At 39.3% G+C, this 15,838-nt stretch overlaps 1 protein-coding gene across 1 annotated transcript; it reads left to right on the forward strand.

Annotated features, from left to right (window-relative positions):
• Positions 1-295: 295 nt before the first annotated feature.
• On the forward strand, positions 296-1,108 carry LOC127801258 (uncharacterized). The gene has a single exon (XM_052336198.1). The coding sequence runs from the start codon at positions 399-401 to the stop codon at positions 921-923; it is 525 nt and encodes a 174-aa protein (XP_052192158.1). The 5' UTR covers positions 296-398; the 3' UTR covers positions 924-1,108.
• Positions 1,109-15,838: the final 14,730 nt, after the last annotated feature.

The raw sequence follows: 15,838 nt of genomic DNA on the forward strand, positions 1-15,838 counted from the left end.
TATATGTATTAATATAAAGAAAAAAAGTATAAATATAAGAGTAAAGGTTACTTCTATAGATGATGATGCATTTCTATCGCTGCTTTTAGCTGGGGGGACGTGAAATACAGAGGAGATTGCTTTGCAATCAAGCAATTTTCCTTTTCTCTCTTTACCCTTTTCCCTCGTCCATCTTCATTTCTTCCCAGCTTTACAGTACTTGTTTTCGTGCCACGTAAAATTCACCAATGATGACGCGACGCGTGGAAAAGCACTCAGGTCCCATGGTACGTGCCACGTGATGCGTATTTATATAAGAGAGGCCCGGAGAGCCCTTAGACGGTGAAGATAAACAAGCGAGAAGCAAGGGAGGAAAAGCGAGCAAGCTGGATCAAGAAGTGGGGCGGAAGCGATCAACAATGGCCGATGCTTGCTGGATCCACGTCGTTATCGAGGCCGACAACGGCGACGACTTGTCTTCCTGGGAGATCGTTAATTCCTCCTCCGACGATGACGCAATCGAGGACTATTCGTACGATGACGATGACGACGACGTCTACGTGTTGGAATCCCCGTCTTCCGATCTCTCAGTGCAATCTCCGCCATTCGATCACGCCGATCTGAAAGTGGATCATCATCGCCGTCCTTGCGAAGAAGATTTGGGGGAACACATATCGATAGATGAACAGTTTGGATACCATGGCTACGGCGACTACGATGACGATGGGGAGGAGGACGAGAACGAGGAGCAGGAGGAGTGCGACGATGACGGTTTGGACGATGAGTTGGTGCCGAAGAGTGTGAGCGATCGATTTGGGAGGGAAAGGCTGAGGAAATTGGGGAAGAGGGCGTATTCAAAGATGAACAAGTCGAAGAGGCTGCCCTACTTGTCCAATCGCCCTGGCTGTGTACGCGGCAAGCACGGCCTTGGCTTGAAATGGTGATTCGTTGGGTTCCTAATCTTGTTTAGGTTTGTATAGCTGTCCAATTTGATTAGCTCTGATCTGGATTTTATTTTACTTCCAGGTTCTTGTTGTTTCGTTGTATTTCTGATGTCTATGAATTTTAATTTGCGCTATGTATGTATATATTACTATCTTATTTTTTAATTTTAGGGTTGATTCGTAAAGTCAATTCTAACCCCACATTTTAAGCTGATTTGCGCAAATAGAACCGACTGCTAAAGCTTATGTGAAGTGCTTTGATGTTTGGCCTTCCCCATTGCTTCTTATAAGTGTTTTCAGTCATGTTGTTATTGTCGGAAAATCGATCTTGATTGCTGAAATGACAGACGCACTGCTGTTTCATTTGCGAGTTTTTTTTTTTTTTTTTACCCTAAATAGTCTGGTTTAAAATGTTCCCGATGCACACGCTATATAGTTGGATTTTTTTTTTTTTTTTATTATGCCTTATTATTGACGTCCTTAGCCATCCTGTCCCTAGAGCTACACTGAGAAAGTAAATCGAAGAATATGCTCAAATGATCAAGCTGGTAGACTTAACACCTCTAATATTACTCCTAAGGTCTTCCCTAAAAGAAAGCATTCTGCTTTTCTAGGAATTGAACTCACACTAAGAATCTCCAGACAAGCTTTCAGTTATCCCTTTACCATTTGGCTATACCCCGGGGGCATGTAATTGGATTTTTTCCACATGCTCTATTGTGTGCTTCTTGTATTGTATTTCAAACTGTTTTCATTTTGCCACAAGGCGATGAAATAAGTTGTGTGGGTTTCATAACGTAAAAAGTTGCTTATTTTTCCCAATACCGCTGTTAAAAAAAAAAAAAAAAGAACCTGGCTTGAGTTTGAAATAAAGCTGCTGTTTGGTTTACTGGAAGTTGTGATTAGGACATGTCCGGCCATGAATAGAGATGGCTGGAATTCTAGAATTTATGTAGCTGATCTTACTTGGTGGAATTAAGGCTTTTTATTGTTGTTGGTGTATGTTGATTGGAATTTCATTACCATTTATAGCCAGAGTGCATATATATGTTGATTGGATAAAGGCTGGATATGTTATTGTCGTTGTTGTTGTTTTTATAGCTAGAGTGCATATATATGTTATTAGTTGGTCGGGTAGGAGAAAATTGAAGATTTTTTTCACATGTGAGTCTGCTTGGGATTGTCTCTCTTTGTGCCACTTAATAATGAGTCCAGAGAAGTTAGGCCCCTGCACACGATAATATGTTGACAAAGAAAATAGATGTGCTTTTATATACACACACAACAACAGTCCCAATAACATTTCAAACCTTAATCTCTTAAGTGGAGTCAATATATGAATTTGAGCTCTTCAACAAGTTTTATCCATGATCATATTTTTTGTAAAGCCATTTTATCTCATATTATGACTAAAGGTTTTCTAATAAGTTGTCTTTGGTCTTCCTCTACTTCTTTCCCTGCGGACTGTTTCTATTTATCCACTCATCTAATAGGTATGTCTGTTGGTTTTCTTCTCCAAAATATCTTAATCACGACTTACACATATCCATTATAATGTTTTTATATTAAGTTACCCTCATAATTTGCACCTGTGTTGACTTCGTTGTCTGATATCTAAGCCATACACAACCTTATTACGAATAATCTAGTTTTGTTGGTATCACTGTACACCCACTACAACATTCTTGTTCAAGTCACACACTTATGTTACGTGTATTGATACTTAATCGTTCAGTATTTTGAATCATACAATAAAAATGGTTTTGGAGGGGCCCTAGTAACACTAGTTCTTCAGTGGCCAAATTTTCTTTATGTTGTTGCTGCTTGTGTTTGTACTGAGTCTTCTAGTCTGGTGTTGTCCTGTTGTGCGCATGCTGTTGTTTTGCCCCAGGACTGATCTGATCTCTTGGGGTAGGCAGTTTATTGTTCTTTGATAAAATCTCACCTTTTATTAAAAAAACACACACAAAGATGGTCTTATAACCTTTCATTGAAACTTTTTAATTTTAAATGGATTTTATTAGTGTACAAAATGTTGTTTTGATAGTCTTGCCTTGATTGTTTGAGTAATATTCTCAATAATCTCTTTTGTTTCTGAAAAATGATTTGGGATATCTAAATTAATCTTTTTGGGGGAATACTTTGATGTTATTCTCACCACGGTTTTATCCACCCTTCTATTTTTACTAAGCCTAAATTCCATTTTTTTTTTTTTAACCTGCTCGGTTTAAAGCTGTTGCATTCTGAGATGTCTTCATAATTCAAGCTCAATTATATTCATAATTTTTTTTTCATGGACTTAAAAGAGTTTTTGGAAATAACATACGTAAGAGTTCTGTATAGACTATTGAAGCAATCTAATTTGTAATTAGAAAGTATGACGATCTTCTCTGCAAGTCCCAACACACATTTATACTTAATGATACATGTCTTTATAACACACACATATAAACCATCCAAAATCTCTATAAGACTCCTTTGGGAACCCGATTGAATAGGCTTTTCCAAATCTATAAACAACACATGCAAATCTTCCTTGTTATCTCTAAGCCGCCTTTTTATTAAATGCTTCAATAAGTAGATGATTTTCATTATTGATCTACCACGCTTAAAAATATGTTTATGTAAATTATGTCATTTTATCTTTCTTATCAAAAAGCTCATTGTTCCCGTCGTGAGTTCTAAGTGTGCAGATTGTAGTGTATCAATACTACAAGTTTGTTGAATTATATATACCTTTTTTGTAGATCACAATATGTTGTTGTCGGGATTCAAAATTTATTTGTCTTGAGGGAACTCAAATGCGAGTTGGGAGAGCTTGGTGAGAGAATGGATGAAGCGAGGTCTATACTTGAGAAATAAGGTCGGTGAGCGTTGGAAGCAGCTTGAGAAATAGCTTGATTCGTTGTCCGAGAGAGTGAGAGTAGAGCCCCAATTGGTTTTCCTAAGGGGGCACCCAAAAGGAGTAGCTTGAAGGGTCCTTAGATGAGGTGAGGCTTGAAGGGGTCTTTGGTTGTGATAGGAGATGCGACTCCAACAGTAAGGCCCGAAGGAATCTTCAAGAATGGCGGGACCCGAAGGGTCTTCAGTTATGGTCCTGATGGTATGGCTCTAGGAGAGTTGGTTGTGTCTCCGGGAGGTGCTACAGGGCTCTCAAAGGTGCCTCCCGAAAAGTCTCTGGTGTTCAAAAGAGTTGATGTATATTTGGGAGGCTTGTCTGTAATCAGATGGTTTTTTCGAGTCTACGACATAGAAAGGGTCAAAAAGCACACACATATGGTTTTTTCGAGTCTACGACATAGAAATGGTCAAAAGGCACGCAGGGGTCTCTCCTGCACAAACCCTTTGATTCATAAGTTAGATGTCATCATGCAGAATGTAGTATGTGGATGAAATGTCAGATGTGCTATGAAGTCTTTAGACGAGTCGAGAGTATTCGAAAAGGTGTCTTCGGAAAGGTTAAGCTAGTGGATCTAGAGTGTTGGGTTTGGCTTAGGTTTGGGTTTTCATGGTTTGGATTTGGATCGTGAAGGTATGGGACTAAAGGTTATTTATAGCAATCGAAGGATTCAGACATATGGCACACTTAAACACGTGGCACGCATGCACAAAGGCACGTGGCATGACCCTTCGAGTGAGAAGCACGAGTTTTCGAGTCCCTGGATTAGGATCAAAAGGCTAGAAGACGACCTTTGGGGACCGAAAGCCCCGAAGAGGTTGGCTTGAATGTACGGGGGCCTTTGGGTGGAGTAGCCTCAAAAAGTATTCAGGCGGCCCTTCAGGGATAATTCCCTCAAAGGGCCTTCCAACACTCATGAAATGTCCATTTTGCCTTTAGTTTACAACTCTTCTGAAGGTTAAACGGAAGAGTTTATGAAGATTTTTTTTGAGAGTGTTATTTTCGAAGGTGGGTGTGTAAATTTGTTGGGTTTAAATGGATTTTCAGGTATTTTGTGTCGTTCAAGGGCATCGAAAGAGTTAAAGATGTCTTCAAACATGCAGAAGGTCACACATGCTTAATCATTATACAACTGTTTGGTTTTCAAAGGTGCAGTTATAAATACTGGTGGTCCCCTACTAGCCATACCTTCTATCATTCTCTCACCTGAAGCCCTCATACCTAAAGCCTTTCCCTGAAAACTCTCCAAAGACCTCTTTTGGATGCCTCTTCTGCTAAGCTTCTCTTTCAAAGAACCCTTTTGCGCTAGCAAAGCTAAGGTAATTTAATTATGGCTATGGCTATGGCTAAAGCTAAATCTCTATCACGAGAGGGTATGTTAGGGGGTTCTAGAGTAGTAATGACCCCAAGGTTGCAACAATCAATTTTTAGGAGTAAGGATATGGAAGAATACGTGCGTGCATTTAATATTTCGACTTCTTGGTTACAGAGAAAACCAAAGAAGACAGAGTTTATTGTCGCTATTGAAGGAGTTACGGTGGCCATCCATATTAATAGTCTAAGAGCAAGGCTTAGATTACCACTCCACTTATTTGGAATTTAACTTTTAAAAGAGGGGTAATTGACACCAGCCCAACTGCATCCGAATGGTTGGGCAATGTTGGTTGGATTTTTTGTTTCGTGTAAGGAGCGCGGGGTAAACCCTACAATTAACCTGTTTAGTTGTCTCTATCATGTTTGAACCGTAAGAGGGAAAAAGGAGTTTGTGACACTACAAAAGGCCACCACCAAGGTGTCACTATTCCAGGAGACACCACAGAAGGTAGACGACTTTGAGACTCGTTGGTTGGTTGTGAGACCTCATCTAAGCTAGAAAGCACCTCGATTTTGGTGTATCACTGCTATGAGGAAGAAAATGTGTAAGTGGCTGGATATAAAGTTATTAACCAAGGTGAAGCAAGCAGACATTGACAAGTTGGCTTGTGGAGGGCCAATTGTTTTGTTTAACCTGCTTCTTGATGAACGTTTATTAAGGCAGGGTGGATGATCGTGAAGAGGCAGAGAGAATGTGGTATTGGGCCATTAGAGCCAGCAACCTAGGATGTTGTTGGGGCTTCAGAGTCAATAGGACTTGAGAAGGCCATTCCCCAAGATCCTCATACAATAAAGGAAAAAGAGAGCAATAAGGAGGGAGAAGTAGATGTAGTCGGAGATGAGGATGAGGAAGAAGAAGATGAGGAGGAGGAGGAGGGAGAGTGTGAAGGGAAAACGAACCATGAGGGTGCTTACTTTTTCTATCTTTTCTTATCGGTCCTTCTTGCTTTATTCCTTTCTTTAGGTATCGATAACACTTTATTTTTATTGTTCGTAGAGATGCATCAATTTAAATGCATTAGAATGGCCTAGATGGCTAAGGTCGAGAGGTTAGCTCAAGAGGAGCGCGAACAAGAAAGGAAATAATGCCAACTGGAGCAACAACAATGATTACAATCAACACATACTTCGTGGTCAGAAGAAGCTGAGACGGGAAATGCACCCTTGACCAGAAAAAGTAAGAGGGTCAGGGTTGAAGATGAAGACAACACTAAAGCTTCACTAGAGTCGTTAGCGACTAACCCATTGGAGTTATCACCTATCATCCTTCCCCCAATGCCATAGTCATTGCAAGCCTTAAGCTGTGTTTATGATTAGGGCGAGCTACCAGATCCACCTTCCCCGCTAAGCCTATGTACACAAGCAACCTTAAGGGTGGCCAAGGCTAAGGCAATAACAGAGGCAAACACCAAGGAGACGAATGCTAGATTGGAGCAGGCTCGCCTGGACAAATATCACAGCCAGCACCAGGTTATTTATAAGCTTCCTCTTCCCTGGCAAACAGAACGCCTACCAAGAAGGAGCTTGAGACGGAGTCACGCGCACACCCATCATTGTTTCTGGAGATGGGTCATATCCATGAAGGGGAGATCATTCTCCCACATCGGCTACTGAAAGGGCACGAGATCTAGGTGCACTCAAGATTGCTTGACTCAGACTCAAGTTTGAGTTGGGCGTAGAAGCAAGGCTAATTTACGTTACCGTGCTACCTCTCAATAAGCGAGAATTTATGAGGCGAGCTTCGAAGAGTTTCAACATTACAGAGCAACATTTGGTAGAGGTAAATAACTTAATCTAGTTCATTTAGGTTTGGAGTTTAATTAGTCCTAACATGCTACCTCACCCAAGTCCAAGCCGATCGGAAGAGGTGGATTGATGAAGGTTTATGTCTCCAGGCAGAGTGCATATGTCTCGAGAGTAAAGTTAGAGATCTCGAGGGCTATAAGGGACAAGCCTGAGATCTCGAGAAAGAAAGTAAAGGGGTTAAAGAGAAAGTGTCACTCACTAAAAGGTGAGTGCGACCGGATAAAGCTGGAGTTAGAAGAGCAACGACGGGTAATTGAGGTGATTCAGACCTCTAACTCTACCTAATTGAGGAGAATAAGCGCATGATAGAAGGGACGGAGCATACGTGCATCCAACTTCAAGAATTCGAAAAGAAAGCTAAGGATATCACATTCTAGTTAGAAGAAATAGATATTGCAGCTATTCGGGCCACTACGGTGAAGGAGTACAGGGTTTCTTAGGAATGCTATGCGACAAAGGAAGAGTTTGCCTCAAGTTTTATGAAATATAGCTTTTATCTGGCTCGAGGCTTCTTAGAAAAAAAATCGTTTTGAGGAAACGTTCCCTAAGTTAGTATACACCCAAGAGGCTATGGCTACTGATATTCCGAATTGGCGTGAATTTGGTGATCCTGGCCTGTCCGCGTCGGAAAAATACATAAAGGCTAGGTAGGAGAATAATCTATTGAACCTTATGGGCCCATGGAGCCCATTTGTGCCAGAACCTGCACCAAAATCTTGCATGCCGTGAGAGTCCAATGTAGGAGAGGAGTTAGAGACAATCGATGCCCTTTAGGACATCGATATTACAAGCATGGATATTCCAAAAGAAGGCAAGCAAGGGCTCTAGCAATCCCCTTCGAGCAATTGGGTGAACCTCCTCAATCTTTACCTTTGATTTTTAAAGTGTTTTTGTTCTAAAATTTCCATGTAATCACGCTTCTTTTGAGACTCATTTTGTGTAATGTGTTCCCAATGTTTGTATATTAATGAAATGAGAATTTTTTAAAGGTTTATGGTAACTGGATACTTGGGTTGTGGACTGAAGTCCATATATGTTTGTGTACATGCTTTACACGTTATGTATGTTCATGCATGCATAGGAGTTGAATGATGCAATAAGAGGGGGTAGATAAGGTAGACATTTACTGAAGAAAATACCTTGTGATCACATGCATAAGAGTGCGTGTAGGGCTTAATTGTCTTAAATGGCACATTTGCACCCTTCGGTTACCTGTACATGTAGAAAAGTCTAGTTCCTTAGTATAACTGCCTTAGGGATGTCGGCTTGCCTCGAACTTTAGAGCATAAGGCACATGTATGTATACAAGAGATTTCATAAAAGGCAAATATTCATGCCAATGCTAACTTTTAAAGACTATGAGGGTACCTGCCAACTTATGGATAAGTGGGCTTGTTAAGCATCTAAGGCTTGAGGCTAGTGGGTGATATCTACAGCTTTATTGAGACTGGGGGTTGCGAGACATGTCTCGATCTCCTGGGTCGCCTACACCCAACTATCTTTTCGAGACTTAAAGTGCCCGTGCTCGTCCTAGTCATTTTGCTCGTCCTAGCAACGGCCATCGCATGCCATGTGAGAACAATAAGAAAGGGACACTGAGGTCTTGCCCAGGTCTAATTAGGTAAGGTTAAGCCAAAAAAGAGGTGTTAGACTCGTTCGCTAGCACCTTGGCATGGTGTAGGCACACAATACCACCTCGTTGGTGAGTAGTAGGGCTTGACATATTTTCTGCGAACCTGCATGTCATGTGGGGATTTAAAATGAAGGTAATTATGACATTAAGTATCATACCTGGCCTCTTTGGGACGATTTAGTGTGCTGAGTGTTTTTGTGGGTGGCGTGTCTTGTTTTTGTTTTGAACAACAGAGGTTGAATTATTGTCCTTTCACACCCCAATCCTTCCCTCGATTCCCATCTCATGCAAGAGTATATTAACGCAACCTACTTTTTCCAAAAAAAGGCCTCGAGGGCAACACTCTTTTGACCTTGCATTACATTAGGGATGAATGGATCACAACGGGCTAATGAGCGTCAGATCGCCTTCGTGTGAACACAGGTAAGACTTGATTGGGTGAAAGGAAACCTTACATCACAGGTTATGCTCCGTATTGGTTTTCGTGTAGTGTTATGTTGCTCGATGTTATAATTATTCAACTGCAAAATAGAGTATGTAGGCAAGGTATATCAATGTTAGTGTTCGCACACACTATTACCTACTACATACCATGATACACAAGGATATTTTATGTGGTTCGACTCATTTGGCCTACTTCTATGAGAATATAAGCAGTGTATGTTTATTGCCTTTTGGGGGAGTATAACAACTAAAAATACAAAAGCATAACAATTCAAATGGGAAGAGAAGAGAAATATCGCTTCAGATGAGTCACATTCTAGATTTTTCCAATGGTCTCCCTTTGTAGTATCTAGAGGATACAAGTGTTGGGGGCTACGATCTTCTGAATTCTGTAAAGGCCTTCTCAATTTGTTTGGAGTTTGCCTTCCTCTCGAAGAGCACCGGTAATGGTTGCTTTCCTGAGCACCAAATTTCCAAGTTGTAATGGTTTGTTTTGAACACGAGTGTTGTAGTAGCTAGCAACCCTCGATGATATGTTGCTAATCTGATAGAGGCTTGGTCTCTGAGCTCATTAATCAAGTCTCTAAATTTCTTTGCTCATCAAAGGCCAATATGCATAGGGACTAAACATCAACCTCAATCGGAATAAGTGCCTTAGTCCATACACTAGGTTGAAAGTAGTCTCCCTAGTAGATACTCTACTGGTGGTGTAGTGTGACCATAAGATAATTAGAAGTTCTTCTACCCAAGCACCTTTTGTTTTTTTCCAAACGCGTTTTGAGGTCGTGATGGATTATTTTGTTAATCGCTTCAGCTTGGCCATTTGCTTGTGGATAGGCCACTGACGCCATGCGAAGGCAATGTTGGGAAGAGACGGAACTCAACCCTAGATCAACCCTTTATAACTTAAACAAACAAACCTATTTCATACACAAAGAAATGGACTGAATCATACATTGAAACATAAAATAAATCGAAAACATAAACACAAACGATTTACCGTGGTTCACCTGTTAAGTAGGGCTACGTTCACGTTGAGATCTGGTAAGGGAGTTCACTGCACTATAGGGATAAAAACGTTTACAGCCACCGATTACAAACAAAAAACACTCTCAGATCTCACTGTACAAAACAATCTTTCAGAAATTAAACTAGTCCCATAACCACAAGCTAAGATTAGAGGCTTACAACTTAGAGAGGAAAAACACACAGAGCGTTTATACAGAAAGAATGAAAATAGAGAATGATTAACAAACCCTAATTGATGCAGATAATCGGAGGCCATCTTCCATCGGATCCCGAGGCGACTGTAGCTGATTTAAAGGAGACTCAAGTGGTGCAAATTGCATCGTATAAAGGTGAAGCAGAGCATCGACGATTGGAGAAAAGGCAGGCTAAAAGACAAAGTAAAGCACGCCAAGTGAAACGACAAGGCGGTTGCCGTTTTGGCCCTCCACCCAGGGCCCAAAACGCTATCGTTTTGGGCAGCCTTGGGGGTTGCCAAAAAAGGCCCTCCTGCCCTGCCAAAACGCTACCGTTTTGAAGCTTCACTCAAATACAACAGGCAAATTTCCCATCTCTGACATAAGGCACAAAAAGCATCTAAATCAAATTGCGCACTATGATTTGTATTAAGGATTTTAGGAACTCCAAAGCGACAAATAATGTCCCTCCATACAACATTCTCCACCTTTCTCTTTATTATAGTAGCCAAGGCCTCTGCTTCAATCCACTTAGTGAAATAATCAGTGGCCACAAGCAAGAATTTGCGTTGTCTTGAAGCAATTGGGAAATGACCAAGGATATCCAACCCTTATTGTGCGAAGAGGATGGGTTAGAAGATCTATTGAATTTCTGCTAAATACATAGAGGATAGTGTGGTGTGTTGCTGATATTTGTCACATGATCGAACCTTGGTGGAGGCATCTTGATGGAGTGCGAGCCAAAAGAAACCTACTCTCATGACCTTCATGGCTAGCACTCTCTTTCCAAGATGTTCATCGCAATCTCCCTCGTGAGCCTCATGAGGTGCACGTTATGCCTCTTGCAGGCTAAGACACTTTAGAAGTGATATTGAAAAGGCTCACTTGTAAGGAAGGCCATCAATGACTGCAAAACGGACAACTCGAGTCCTCAATAACTTGACCTCATATGGACTGACAAGAAGCTCCCTTGTGAGCAAATACCGTAGGATTGGTGACCTCCAATTATCTGTTGCCTCAACCTCACATTTCTCAATGTTCGGTTGTTGCAAAATTTCCATATGAATTAGGCACCCAGGAGTATCCCTTACCGTAGCCAATTTGAACAGTGCATCAGTATGTTGATTTAAGGGCACAGTTAACTTGAATTAGCTAGAAATCTGTGAAAGAGTGAAATACCGCACAAGTGTAGGATCCTTGGCTTTATAGATACCTCAAAACTGCTAAACCATAAGTTGAGTCATTGTGGACTATCACTCTCCATGCCTTGAGTTTCTTGGCAATGCCTAGGCCAGCAATGAGGGCTTCATACTCCACAACATTATTAGAACTTGGAAAGGTAAAGCACAAAGAGTATTCCAAAATTTCACCATTAGGGGACATAAGAACAATGCCCACTCCATTGCCCCTGTATACTCGAAGCTCCATAACGTATAACATCCATCCAATGGTAGGCTCTTCCATGGGATTAAGTGCGCGAGTACACTTAACAATGAAATCCACTAATGCCTGGCCTTTCATGGCTCTCTGAGGCTTAAAGTGAAGATCATACTCGCTAAGTTCAATGGCCTATTTGGTGAGTCTACCTGAACACTCTAGTCATTGTAAGATCTGACATAGAGGCTGATTGATAAGCACTACAATTGTGTGGGACTGGAAGTACAGCCTAAGTTTCCTTGTTGCCACGATAAGAGCTAAGGCCACATTTTCTACATACGGATAGTGCATCTCTGCTCTATGAAGAACTCAACTAACATAGTACACAAGTCATTCTACTTGGTCAGTTTTCTTCAATAGCACAACACTAATTATAACTAGGGTTGACAATGGTTCGATTTGATTTCAATTTTTGTCAAAATCATAACCAAACCAACTTAAACTATTAAAACCAAAATCAAACCATTACCCATTGATTTTAAAAATTAAAAACCATAACCAAACCATTCAGTTTTGGTTCGATTTCGATTTTAACCATGATTTTTTTAGCTTGATCCATATCAACAAATAAAGACAAACTCTTGCAAATAACATTCATAAAAAAAATTTATAACTCCACAACAAACAAAGACAAACTCTAATAAAGCTACCTTCTTCTTGCATAAAGTTACAAATTAACTTCAAACTTTTTGGATGGAAAATCACATCTCCAAACCTATAATTGTTAAAATCAATAAATTAATATTTGCATAATGAAATTATAATTTAAGCTAAAAAAATTTAGCTACGAAAGTTAATACATTCATCAATAACATTAATATCTTCTTTGTAAATTAATGCATATCCATCTGAAATGAATGAGCCAGCTCCATCTAACAAAAATATAAATATAAAAAGTAAATATGAAAATTTTAAAGTCTTAACAATAAAAAATAACTAGTAAATGAAATCTTTTTCCACTTCATTTGACAACCAACTTTAGGCATATATCAATGCTTCTATTGTCTTTGGATGAAGTCGATTACGATGAGGACTCACCAATCTCCCACTAGAACTAAATATCGACTCCAAAGCAACAATAGATACATGAATGACTAATATATCTCTTGCAATAGTTTGTAAGGTAAGATACTTCACCCTATTCACTTTCCACCAAAGTAAAATATCAAACTGACCATTATCAACTATAACAACTTCATCCAAGTAAAGGTCCAATTCAGTTCTGAAACTAGTAACCTTAGTAGTTTTCCTCTTTTTAAGAAAAGATTGATATTCATCATCAAAAGAAATGAAATTCTCTCTTGGAGTAACGCTCACATCCAATGTACATTCTTGGTTATTCACATAATTCACTTTGTTTTTTTTAATGTGATATTCCTCCATCAAATCATAACAAATGTACTTGATGCTAATTTGTTCATCATAGTCATAAAGATAGACCTTAGGAGAGTAAAAGTCAAGAAAAGTCATCTTATACCTAGGATCTAACAAAGGTACTTGATGATATATCATTTGTTGATTTACCTGTAAGTAATTTCCTATAATAGTTGCATTAGGACTTAATTTCTTTATTAATGATCTCTCTTTAAAAATGTTTTCATACATCACTTCTAGTCCTACCATCAATTTTCTTATTAGAAGCATTCACCTCTTGAGAACTCTCCACCAGTATTGATTGATTAGTTCATTCACCGGACGAAGATCTGCTCACAAAATATTGTTGTGTGCTGCCACTTTGCTAGCATGCCATATTCTGTAGAAACAAACAACATAATTCAGAAGTTGTTATGAGTTATTACTCAACCACAACAGGAAAAATCTCAATGGAGTTAAAGAACACAGATTCACAAATTATACAAATCTCATTGCACATATTATACATAAATCAAATAGTTCTCATTGCACAATTACAAGCAATCCAAAACAGAACAAAAATAATTTGGGACCAAAAGTTTTATGAATAATATCTCAGTAGATCATGGAACTCCATTCTGAGAATATATTTACAATGTACATATGGGTGAAAAAATGATAATCATTTTATTCAACGCTTAAGCAAGCAAGCAGGCATGCATTAATTAAGCTGAAAGAAGCTGCAACAAAATCAGTCGTGAGATAGAGTCTGAGACCTAATCAGAGATCAAGTATTGAGGTAGAAGAAAAGATGAGTGAACGATTATGTTAATGCATTCATGACCAAAGAAAAGGGACAGCACATGAGCTTATATACACTTTGTTCTACCCTACTTTATCCTCTAACAACTTAGTAACAAACCAACTAATAGAATGTACAACTCATTAAAGCATAAAATACAGCTAACAAATACAAGAGGAATAATACAACAAATGAAATGCACACCAAATATAGCAAGGTAAAAACAGCAAATACATAGATTGATAAAACCTGATATGGAGCGGCAGCAGCGGTGTTGAGGAGGCGGAGGCGATGGGCTAAAGTCTGGAGATGGCGACGTTGAGGAGGCGGTGGCGAGGCGAAAGCAGCAATGGGTTGGAGATAGCAAGTTAAGGAGGCGGTAGTGAGGTGACACTGACGATGGGTTGGAGATGGGGACGTTGAGGAGGCGACGATGATGGGTTAGAGACGGCGATGTTCAGCAGGTGACGACGAGTTGGCAGCGACGATGGGCTAGAGACGACATCGTTGAGGAGGCGGCAACGACGATGGGCTGAACAGTAGACACACGCGCAAGAGGGACAACTATGAGAGTCCGATTTAGCAGGCGGGGGCTCCAATGGGCTAGTATCGCGGCAGGGATGAAGAAGAGAGTGAGCCGATGCTGGAGATCTGAAATATTGGTGATTTAGCTCATTTATCCTAGGGAAATAAGGAAGGCGGGGCATCTCTGGCCAAGTTTTATTTTTGTTTAATATTTAATTAGTTATTTTTATTAATAATTATTTAATTGATAAAAATAAAATAATTTAAGATTAGGTTTTATTTTTATTTGTTAATTACTTTATAAATGTTAAATATTTTATATATTTGTAATGCATTAGTTAAAATACTTATAAAAAATGCATTAGTCAATATATATATTATGTGTATATATAATATATTAAATAAATAAATATATATTGTATATATGTATATTCGGTTCGGTTTAGTTCGGTTACCCAAACATTCGGTTCGATTTCGGTTCGGATTTTGGTTTGAATTTAGTGAAAACCATAACTAAACCATATCCATTAAAACAGTGTTCAATTTTTTTCCAAATCAAACCATTATCCAGTCAAACAATTTTTAATTACGTTGACCGATTCGATTTCGATTCAGTTCCCCACGATTTCAATTGCAATTGCCATCCCTAATTATAGCATGACTAACCCTAAGATAAAAGAGAGTTGTTTCCCGGTCTCTAGTTGAGTCAATAGCATAATTTCCCTAAGATAAGTTTTTAACGCCTAAAATGCCTGTTCACAACTATTGTTCCATCGAAAGTTTTTTTCTTCTTTTAACACTTGAAAGAAATGCAGGTTTTTCTAGGAGGATTTGGAAAGGAACCGATTGAGAGCTATTAGACAGCCAATTAGCCACTGAACATCCTTTATGGTTAAAGGAGACTACATGTCTAGTATGGCTTGAATATTCTCCAAATTAGCTTCGATTCCCTATTACGTAATGAGGTAACCGACAAACTTACATGAGCAAACATCAAAAGCACATTTGTTTGGATTGAGTTGCATATTATATTGTCAATAGACTACAAACACCTATGTAAGCTTTTTGAGGTATGGCTCATCACAATGACTCTTGACCACTATGTCATCCACATATGTCTTCATGGTGGTTCACAGCAAGTTTTTAAACACTTAATTAATCATCCATTGATATGTTACCTCGACATTTTTCAGCCCAAATGGGATAACATTATAGCAATACGTGCCATTTTCAATAATAAAGGAAGTTTTCTCAACATTGGGCAGAAACATACTAATCTGATGATATTCGGAGAAGGCATCCAAAAAACTCAGCATCTGATAGCTAGAAGTATCATCCACCAAAAGATCAATTCATGGCAAAAGGGTATGAATCCTTTGAGCAAATTTGATTCAAATCGGTGAAGTCTACACATACACGTCACTTTCCATTGGGTTTTTT

Source organism: Diospyros lotus, chromosome 5, assembly GCF_014633365.1.
Source record: "Diospyros lotus cultivar Yz01 chromosome 5, ASM1463336v1, whole genome shotgun sequence".
Classification (NCBI taxonomy): domain Eukaryota; kingdom Viridiplantae; phylum Streptophyta; class Magnoliopsida; order Ericales; family Ebenaceae; genus Diospyros; species Diospyros lotus.

Bases quoted from the DNA above. Each gene is read 5' to 3' on its own strand.
- LOC127801258 (XM_052336198.1), top strand. From the start codon at position 399: ATGGCCGATGCTTGCTGGATCCACGTCGTTATCGAGGCCGACAACGGC.